General features: G+C 33.5%; 1 protein-coding gene across 3 annotated transcripts in view; it reads left to right on the top strand.

The window, feature by feature from the left end:
* Positions 1-10,240, top strand: part of LOC116338489 — a 241,244-nt gene extending 231,004 nt beyond the window's left edge. For all 3 annotated transcript variants that reach the window (XM_031763790.1, XM_031763789.1, XM_031763791.1), the window contains exons 6-7: positions 643-862; positions 9,873-10,240. In XM_031763790.1, coding sequence (XP_031619650.1) covers positions 643-862; positions 9,873-9,988 — 336 coding nt within the window. In that variant the 3' untranslated portion in view covers positions 9,989-10,240. The remainder of the gene's footprint in view (positions 1-642; positions 863-9,872) is intronic.
* Positions 10,241-11,613: the final 1,373 nt, after the last annotated feature.

Genomic DNA, 11,613 nt, shown 5'->3' with positions numbered 1-11,613 from the left:
ATGTATTGATTCCAGAATCCCACAAAATATGAATGTGCATTATGTATTGTAATGAATACGTATGTCATCACATCAAGTATGTCATTGTAATTTATAAATCAAAAGAAAACAAAAACAACAACAACGCTATTAAAAATACTTTTTTTTGTGTCAAAAATGAGGATATTTAATTTGCAAAAACGACATTACAAAAATTATTCAAAAAATAAATACTTACATTGACTCTAATTTTTTGTCTAACTGATGACAAATAATGTCAAACGTCAAAATATACACATTTGTACGGAGCTGTCAAAATAAGCTACAAAAAACACGTTTTTAGTGCTGCTCTGCTGTTTCTGCAATAATTTGCGGAAAAACCGTCTCCACTTTTTCTGTGAGTACAGAGTTGATTAAACGCTTTTTTTGTTGAAACTTTTCGTGAAACCACTGCATTCAATAGTAATGATTATTATTGAAATCAATTTAATCGTTAGCATAAATTTCAAATAAATTGATCGAAATAAAGTATAAAGCTCAGCAAATCCAATGATATTCCATATTTCAAACGTTTTCTTTTTACACTTTCAAAAAATATATTTGATTCTATGATTTTTATTTTAAATTGTGTTTGTTATTCTCTTTTGTGTCTTTTTTAAACAGCAATATGCAGCCGAACCGCAGTATATAACAACAACTGATAATTTAGTAGCAACGCACATTAACCTTAGGCTACAGCTACAAAGTTCACATTTCCATGGTTCGCCACCGTTAACAACTGGCGGACTTACATTAAGATGCATGGCAGAGATACCAAATTTATATTTGGAAAGCACTGAATTGGAATTGGGCGCAAAACCAAGTGATCCAGTACCAGCCAGAGGTAGGTGTATATTAAGATGTTATCTGGGAGTAAATTCAATCATTCTGCAACTAACATGTCAGGGCCCAATTACATCAAAAAGTTTGGTGACCGGTCATATTTTCCCCGGTCACAATTTCCCCCATACAAATCTAATGGAGAATTTATGTCCGAAATATTGAAAAAAAAAATTCCTTTTAAAATTTGGTCATATTTTCCCCAAGAAAAATATTTTATTTTCGGGAAATTATGGCCAAAAACCCGGGGAGACTATTTCCAATTTGGTTTGGACGTAATTTCCCGGGGAAAATATTACCAAACTGATGGAGAATTTATATCCAAAACTGAATGGATATAGTTTCTCCAGACATTTTTTTAAAAATTTGGGAAATTATGACCGAAGTTTGGGGAAATTGTAACCGGGGAAGATATGCCCTGTAGCCAAAAAGTTTCACCTGAGATTTTCTCACAATCTATTTTAAGTGAGAACATTCAATAAAGTACAAAACCAAAGAGTTAGCCAGCTATCAAACTAAAATGTGAATTTCCATGCCATTGACAGAAACTGAAAACCTATTTCAATAGCAACAGTTTTTAAATGGACCACTCATTTGTTGAAGTGAAAATTGTTTTGTGAGACGAGATCTCACAATTCTTTTAACGCTTTGATTCAAATAGTGAGAAATGCGCGAATAAACTATTTGGTGAAATGGGCCCAGCCTATATATTCTCTAAGTCCGGTCCATCCATATGTGATGGATGCGATAAATTAATTTTAATGAGTACTCCTCGCTGTTCTTCTGTCAATGTTATAATAATCTTGCAAACAAAAAAAAAACTGTTGACCCAATCAACCGACGACATATTGGAAAAGTGCAGCTGTTTGCATATTATACTGTCAACAACATTTGAATCTTTTATCAACGGTCACATCAATACCAAACTGTCAAATATAGTCGACAGTGCATATCAATTGTAAAACTTAACATTTGCAATGCCACAGAAGTAGATGTCTTACAAATCATTCGGACTATTCATTTCTGTGTCAATGTCTAAAGATTTTGTTGCGCACATGATAGAAAAATCGAGACAAAATGTAGATTGCGATGACCTGTTTATACAGCAACTGATTACGGTATCAAAAATCAAGAAATAAGCTCAATGCTATATTGTGCAAATGATAAAAAATGTAAACGTCATACAATATATTCAGACCTTGCTCATCTTCTTCTGTCTCGGCTATTTTGCGCTTGATGCAAAGTTTGCATGCAAATTTGAATGAAAAGGCGTTGAAAATGTAGCATAAGAGGTGCATCGCTGTTAGTAGCAAAAAGTATCTAATCCAGCGAAACCCCAAAATCATACGAAACAACACGAAGTTCTATTTGCTTTCGGTATGTGTCTAAAACGAAAAGCAGAGCTTAGTCAAACCACTATTTCGTACGTGTGCATTTAAATTAATGGCTACTGCATGGATGAAGCAACAACAACAAAAAAACGACTCAGCGAGCAAAAGAAAGAGAGTGAATGAGTGAATTCGAGCTTTTTCGTACAAAAATCACATTTAGTGTGAGTGTTGTGACACGGGCACAAACGCATCTGATGACGATCGTGCTTTTTTCTGTACTTGCTGCAAGGTTGATGACAAGAGCGTCGACATACTGTGCTTATATTTTAGCCTTAGTACATCAGGAAAAATGCTCCCTAATGCCGCTATTATTTTTATTGGATATAGAAACAACTGCACACCATATACACACATAATATTTTCATCTTTGTAGATTGTTTGAGGTTCTTGTTGTTGTCGGTGGCGTCGTCTTCACCTTCCTATTCGTATTCGTTTTGACAAAATCTCACACAACAATGGAATACGGTTCCATATACGATAGAGAGATGCACATGAAGAAGGACAAAAAATAATAATACCAATATCATAGTGAGAATGAAAAGAGCCGAACACACACTGAAAGCATACAGACCTATTCATACTAAACTATGGCACCATTCAGGAATAACGTATTTATTTACTGTTGTTTGCACATAATACGATTTTGCCATCAAACTCTCAGAGGAATTTAGCAGCAGTAGCAAATATTTGCGCAAATTCATCGGTAGACAAACACATTCTTTTCGGTTTTATCCTACTGCTGACTGCTGCTGTTTTTCGTCTTTTTTTTGTTAGTATTTTCTCTCTTGCTGTCACTTTCGCTCACTATCGTTAAATACGTCTGCCCGCCCGCCCATTCCTCCCAGTCATCTTCTTAACCAAAACTACAATTATGTTATGTGTTCGACTCCCCTCCCCACCTTGTCCGTAATATTATCTCAGAAGCCATTTAATATTCATAGTTGTAAGCTGTTAGCACCATCCAGAGATGAAAGATGAACAACACGACCAATTGTAAACGTGTGTTACCGAAACGAAAAGCCAGCACACAAATATATGTTTATATATATACAACAAATGAATGGTTGTGAATTTTGAAACTATATCAGTTTTCTGCATTTTACGTGTTCATACTTTTCTTTCGGTTGTTTCATGAGCCACTGCGTTTTGTTTTGCAATAGTTGTATTGTTTTTTTTTGTTGTTGCTGTTAATTCTTTGGATTGTCTGTCGGTCGTTCGGTTTGGTTGGTGTTGTTGTGCTTTTTGTATAAAAAATTTTTTGTTTAGCGTTTTGTGTTTCTCCTCTCCCAGTTTTTTTATGCAGATTTTTGATAGCTAACAAGGAAACGGCTTCAGGAATCATTTTCATGCCATAAACATTCAGCACGTTATGTCATGCATGTACATTTATCCATATATAACCGTTAAATGCGCAAAACTAACAACATCCGGATCAACCGCTCGGCCAATGTAAATGAAAAAAAAAAACAGAGAAGGATGTCAGTATACAAATAAATATTTGGTTGACACTTTGCTTAAACAACACATATAGCGTGGGATAGAGAAACACATACATGATACACACAACCAAATAACGTGAGAAAATAGCATTTGTTTTGCATGACGTGCCTAATATTGTCCTGTGTATGTTTCGACACAAAAAATTCTGCACACGACCAGATGATGATCACGTGTCTTCTTTTTTCATCTGTAAATGTGACACATTTTATTGATATGCAAAGATACTTCTGACATACTACCTCTACATCAGCAATATGAATCGATGAACTAACATTTTGTCATAAAATAATTCGACATCAAACTACTAGATTACACCATTTGAAGAATAAGCGAACAAGCACAGCACCAAAATACAATACACAAACATGATGATATATTTTTGATATATTTGATCATGAAATTTTGATGCGACCAAGCTACATAGATTAATATGAAAAATTCAATTCTGGAAATGTTTAAATTTTGAAAACAAAACAAATTATTGCTAAACTTTTGAACAAGTATACCTTCGATCATTGTATAAAATCGTTATATTAGAAAAATAAAAAAGAATAGATTGATTTAAGGTTAGGAGAGTAGGGATAAAGGCATCAGAGGTATTATTGGCACCGCGGAAGTGTGAGCACTATTGAGTGCCCGAATCACTGAATGCCCGCATCTAATCCATGAAACTTTTCACCTGAATACAAAAAAAATGTCCGTACCTCCGTGATGCCTATAACAGCTATGTCTGATATCTAAATTTTACACATATTTTAAGTGAAAACGTTTAAAAAAACAGGCGCCCCTGTGAATGTGAGCTTGTGTATTAATGTTTGTTGTTATTTCTAGTTTTTTTACAATACGAACTCAGAAGCACCTGGAACTCAGCAGTAACTACCGTGCTTTACCTCAAAAGATGCATACTCTGCATTGAATAATGATCACAAATTAATAAAATAATAAAAGATTTATTTCTAAAAACTATGAAAGTCAAAAGATTTAACCATTTCGATTGTAAGTCACCGTGCAGCAAGATTTTTGTTCCAAACATTTTCAATTTAAAGGTATTTGGATGTCTTCTTTCCGACCATCCGTTGCTTTTATGAAAATAAATGAATGCATTGTTGCTGTTTTTTTTTGTTCCTTCAGCAAAGTTTTTGGTAAACACCCTTTGATACATCTCCAAACAACTTTTGAACCAAAAGCACACTCACACCCATAGACACACGATTGAGTTGATGTTAATAAATATATTCAGACACCAAAATGTACAATTGAAATGCATTCATGAAATTAGTTTTGTATGCAGATGCATTTTATTTGATGAATGAAAAACACTTACTCAAAGTTTCAAGTGTGGTACAATTTGGAAATGTTGCAAAAGTTGTCAATGCATTTCCCAAAGTATAATAGTTGGTAGTAGCATCCGCCTATTGTAGTAGTGGTAGTGCAGCGATTGTATATTTTGCTGGCAAATGTTGATGGGAAAGTATCGAGCATCTCAAATGTTGATATTCGTGGCTTGCAAACAGAAAATCTGGAATTTAAATTTAGTTTCGATTAGTTGGTGTGTTTCATTCGCCTGCAAAATATTTTAAAACACAAATATACATACACACCCACGCCGAGCTGTTGCTTGCCGGTAATTTTTTGGTATTGTTTTGGCACCAACAGATGTAAATATTAATTTTATAAATCGCTTAGAACGGTAATAATGCAAAAATAAATAAAATACATCTGCTGTTGTTTGAATCACCTTCATCAATGAATTTTTGCGCAATGTTTTCGAAATGACTTTTTAGTTTCATCAGTAACGCATTCGAATTTCCCATCCGACCACGATGAATTTCAATGCAAAAAGTTTTGTCTGTTTGAAGCAATAAATTTTTGGCTTCAACTTCGTATCTTCCTAAAAGTGTGTGTGTGTTTGCGACTGAATATACGTAGGTAATTGAGCTTTGAAATTTCATATTTTGTTCACGTTCTTGGTTCGATCAAACTACAAATGAAAACCGTGCGCTACTTAGCCATGACATACCAAAGTGAAATCCATTGCTCCAGGTGAACGCGCTCATTTTTGCATTTTATTTGTTCACCAGCTTCTCGTGCGTTTTTTTATTCATTTTTTTTTTTTTTTTAAATTCAGCCGAAAAAAATGGCGAATTTCTTTATTATTGATGGTTGAAAAGCGTGAAACTCTTCTTCTTTAATGTTTTAAATTTGGTTTAATGTTCGTTCATGGAATATTGGATTAGGTAAAATGGTTCAGCATATATGCTCTTCAACATAACGCACCCAAATGCCAATGCGTTTATTTCTCTTGGCAAACCATTAGTCTGTTTGGTCGACCGCAATGTCATTTCATGCTTTAGTTGATATCCGAAACAAAGAGTTTTAAAGTTTTTCCACATGAAAAAATAAAACGGAACATGCGTTTTTTTTCTTCTCCTTTGCCATTGTGAAATCGACAAATTCACATAATGAACACTTATGCCTTTTCTCACAATTTGAATCGGTCGAATGCAAAACGATACAAATGAATATTCAATTAAGTTAAATGGTAAAGTCTCTTTTCAAGCTTATAAATAACTCTTTTTACCATATAGCATACATACATACATGCACACCATTAGCATACAGAATCTATGCGAAGAACCGAAAGAAGTGAAAATAGTAATGCTATTCGATGGAAATCCGATTCGCTAATTTCTTGTAAAACTTTCAAAGCAAAACGTATTAAATTCAATAACTTACAAAACGTTTGCAAAATGGATGGTGCTATACAAGCAATTATCCGGCACTTTGAAATGGTATTGAATATCCTGAATGGGAAAATTGACTTGTTAAAGTTGAATTTTGAGCAGGAAAGTGATAGAGTAAAAAGGATTCGATAATACTTTGGAAATGAATCCAGTGTCCCCTGTTTTACGTTGTGCCCAGTCCAAACAATAGCGTAATAAAATTATGTCTGTATAAAACGAGAGAAAAAAGGGGAGTGTTGAAGTGAGCAAGAGTAAAAGTGGTAAAATAAAGACTTCATTAAAATTAGAATCACTCCACGACGGATTTATGAAATTTAATGAAATATTCATAAATTTAATCGACAATTGTGCCTCCCTTAAATATACATACCCTCTTCCCATTTCTCTACCTTCCGTTCAGCTTGTGTACGCGCACTTATAGTCTTTCTCGTTTATTATTGCGAATAGTATATCGAAATGCTCAGAACATTCATGCATTGTTAAAATGTTATGTACTCGTTTCCATATTATGCGAGCAATGCAAAACGTTCACACATTAAGCTTGTGTTGTCATTATAGACGTGGGTACGTGTTGCGGTGTAGAAATTGTGTCGTGTTTTGTGTGTTTCAAAAACAAACAATTTTAACAGGAATTTAAAGGATGTTGTAGAATTTCCCTTTCAATCTCCCCCACATTCAGAATATGTTCATTGGTTCAACATCTGTAAAGTGTGAAGGAGACAGAGAGAGAGAGAGACAGAGGAAGAAACAAAAAATGACAGCCGGTGTCACTGTTCAAGTGTTCATGTCGAGTATCTAAAATTAGCTAATTGAAATCAAGTATTCTCTCTGTTATCCCTTTTGCTTATCGCGATCTCTCTCTCGCACACACACATTTTTCCTCTTTCTCTTTCCGAATTTTGTACATAGTCTGTGTGCTGCAATTGTACAATCGGATTCGACATATTTCAAGTGAAAATTGTATGCATAACCAGCAATTAAATATTTTTATTCATTGCGTCAACCTGGCATATAAGCGTAAGTGGGTTGCTATTACATTTCATTCCAACCGCACTTTGCAATTTTTTTGTGTTGCTCGTCGTATATATAGTCTTGAAAGGGCTGCACGCGATGCATACTTTTCTTCTGTACATTTATGCGAGAAGAATATCGTATATTTTTCTCGTAACGGCTTCTTCGTCAATTATCACGTAATAAACATTTTCCATTTAGTGAAGAATTCTCTTCCTTTTTTTTTTTCAATTGAAGCGCATCATGTTGCTTGCTATATTTCAATGCTATTGTATTGTTGTACGCTTCTGTTTCTAAGTACGCCAATCATTTATGCTGCATACATTAACAAGAAACGTTTCCGTGGAAATAGCTAATATTTTTTCAATTATCATTTAGCCGAGTAATATTCAGTAGACGATTGTCTCTAATGATTCTTTCATTTTGCAATGAAAACTTACAACAATACGAATCATGTTCTTTTTCTATTCTTTTTCAATTTGATGAAATTCAGTTTTGTCATTTAAATATTTACCTTTCGTTGATTTTACTCCCAATCATTTAAAGAGCAAGTGATTTATAAATAAAGTAAGCCAATTTTATCCGGTCGATTATACTTTTTAAATTAAAAACGAAAGCCTCTCATGCCCACACACATATCGATGAAATGCCAAGATTGTTTCATATTTATGTTGTGTGTAGTGCATAACGTATGTGCACAATATGGTGTGCATGTTTAGTTCAATAAAATCCAAAAAATCTGTTAAATTCGAAATAAAGTTTATTGAAGTGAACAAAAATAAATGAACCGACTAAGTTCATTCGAGAATCGATGAAGAATTGAATTGAACACTGGACAAATTGAGCCTTTTTCCACTTTCTGGTTCCCCATCTCAAAGTATGTGTGTGTATGCATATTGAAAGTTTTGGTGTTGTTTCATTTTCAATGTGTGTGGGAAAGAAACTCTCACTTTTCAGTCACATCCAGGTAAACCAAAATGATATCTCTTCGAATAAAAGCTGACAACGGTCGATCGATGCTCAGTGAAAATGATGATGAAGAAAATAAAAAGCACATGGCATGGCAAACGGGTTGGAGAAACTGAATTTGTAGATGTGGGTGTGTGTGTGTGGGCACAAACACATGAAACCAATATCCATTACACAGCCCAAATGCGCACCGATGTTAACATAGTCAAAGGGTGTAATAACTGAATGCCATTCGCATAAAAGATGTATCTATGCAAATCGATTTCGATAAATTCTACCGAACGGCATCGTAAAAATGCGCAATAGAATGAAGTAACGCACATCGATTTTATTGATATTGACTCCAATATTACCTGATAAGTTGAGAAATTTCGTTTAGTTTTGGCTTTGCAATTTAACTTTGATTGTTTGAAATTGAAAAAAATTGATGGTGGTTGTCTGCGTGCGTCTGTATGTCACCAATGCAACCAAACAAATATAAATACATAGCCATAATGCAAACAAAATGTATAAATAGCACATTTCAACAGCCCGTTCAAACACTTTATATTCGACATGAACGATTGAGATATGGGCCTAACTTATTAGTTGAAAAGAAAAACAATCACTAATAGGAAATAAAAATTTAAGACTCCATTGAGAATTGCATGAACAAAAAAAGTGATTCAATACCTTTTTTGTTGTAACATGCAAATGGGTATAAACACAAATTACAATCGACAATTTTATCTTGCAGTTAAATTATTGTTCAGTTTTTTCTCTGCCACTGAGATTCGATGAACGTGTGTCGTGCGCTCACGCCAGATTCACCTTAACATGTAATAAATCCCAATAAAGAAGCCTGACATGTGTCAAACTTAACCACTTTTTTTGTTGAAAAAGGGACCTTTTCGTATTTATTTGACTCTTTTTTGTTGCTTGCCGACTGGTTGAATGACTGAATGGTCTCCACTCTCTCACATTCAGCTAGCGATGACCTTTTTGGCTTTTAAAATAGCACATAACATCCGTATATACGTATATGAAGTTGTAAAGTTGATTTTTTTTTTCGGCTGCCATTATTGTTTTTCTGTTGTTTGCCGAACAGGTGATGCTTACGTTGATAGATATTTCAATACATTTTCCACACTTATTTATTATTTGAGCATGGAGAATACAATTCGGAAAAAGGTCAGAATCGTGCTTTTATATGAATATAACACAAAAACTGAAATAAATCTACGAACTGGTTCATTTGATTTGTTTTTAATTGTTCACACTCATGCAGACAGATTGATGATGATACTATTTTTTTTTGGCAGTGGATATTTAGGACCGGACAATTTCTTGTTTACATACATATTTAAAACAATGATGATTCACTTTTCTCTAATTCTTTTTCTTTTATTTCTATTTACAGTTACATCAAGTTCAGCATCGCTTCCAAATCGAACAATTGCTGCAATGGCAACAGCGTCAAATGTCATCATCTCACTGGGTCTGATGCTATTTCAACGGCTCCTTTTGAAGCATTGATAGATCATTTAAATCAAAACACTGAAATTTTTCTGTGACAAGCCAATCTTCTTAAGTTGCTGATAATTTTCCACCTCTCTCCTCCTCATACACTCACACCACACAAACGCGCGCGCGAGATAATGATATTTTCACCAATTTTCAAATGGCAAAAAATTACAACAAAACGAAAAATACTCTGACTAAATGAAATCTTTTTTTAAGTTTTATTATAAGTACTTTGTTTTCAAATGTTTGTGTACGACTTTGTTTTTAAAACTTTTTCGATAATGAATATCGTTTCCTCATAGAAAAACTCCAGACATAACCAGAGTTTTCCTATATATATTTTTTCTTTTTCTTTTGATAAGTTCATTGAATATATGTATTTTGAGATCATTTTTTGTACTGAGTTGATCACATTCATTGGTCAATGAAAAAAACATAACGATGGCTATGCAAAATGAAATTTCTACAAATTAAGAGTAAACAAACAAAAAAAAAAGTTCGCCAAAGCGACACTTAGTTAATTAATCAAAAAAGAAAATAAATGCTGAAAACAGGTAAATATTGCAATAGCTGCAAAAGAATCGAAAACTGGAAATGAAAGCCAATGAAAAGGCAACAGTGAGTTTTTCGAATAGGAGAGATTTTGAAAATCGTTTGGTGTCGTCAATAAAAAAAACTACCGATTTATGTTGTTCTTGCATGGAAATATAATTTGGAAAAGAGCATATTTGTAGGCATTTCATTGTTGTTTTTTATTTCTTTTATTTTTTATTTGAAAATATGTAAATGAGCTTTATATTTAAATTAAAAGAAAAAATCAAAATAAAACAAAAAAATTCGTAATAAACGAAAAAAAAAATATTGAGAATTTGCAACAAAAAAAACTAGTCTTGAAAGTATGAATAAATGAGCGTAAATATCAGTTTGAAATTATGCAAAGTGTGTGCGAGCGCGTGTGCGAACCGAAAAGTGGAACAAAAAAGAAATATTGTGTGGTATGTATACGATTTTGCTGTAAAATGATATCGTAATATAGCACAAAAAAGAACGTAGGCATACATAAAGGCTTTACGGTTTCGATCCGTGATTGAAAAAAAAGGGAAAAAAAATTAAAATCTATACAACGAACACAAATAGCAACACCATCAACAAATCAAACACTGCCACGACATTTACAACTACATGCACTCGAAGCGATCGCATTTTTTTCGTGCAGCACTCTTTTTTTTCCCATGTCTTTTGACCCGCAGTTTTCCGCCTCGCAAAATGTGGATGTCTGTGTGCATAACTATTGATATCGTATTGATCGTTGAAAAAAAATTGATCTTTACATAAACACTCTAGTCATAAATCACATCATACCAACATTATATCATTCATTCTTTTAATTCTTTATCTTTATTTCTCGTTCATTTTACCTCCGCTTCTATCTGCTTTTCCATTGAATTTTCACATTCGGTGTACAACGGTAATTTTCATACTTGAAATGAAGGCACACATTTTCCACACTCATTCTCACACGCGTCAACGCACATACACTTTTATTTCAAACGTGACGTATTGAATTTATTTGAATACATTATTTTTTTTTATTTACTTCACATTCATCCAAAGTAATGTTAGTTCAACAATAACGA

This window comes from Contarinia nasturtii, unplaced genomic scaffold (assembly GCF_009176525.2).
Source record: "Contarinia nasturtii isolate CC-2019 unplaced genomic scaffold, AAFC_CNas_1.1 Cnas_scaffold_414, whole genome shotgun sequence".
Taxonomy (NCBI): domain Eukaryota; kingdom Metazoa; phylum Arthropoda; class Insecta; order Diptera; family Cecidomyiidae; genus Contarinia; species Contarinia nasturtii.
Note: the sequence above shows the minus strand (reverse complement) of the source record. Positions and strands in the feature narration are given on the sequence as shown.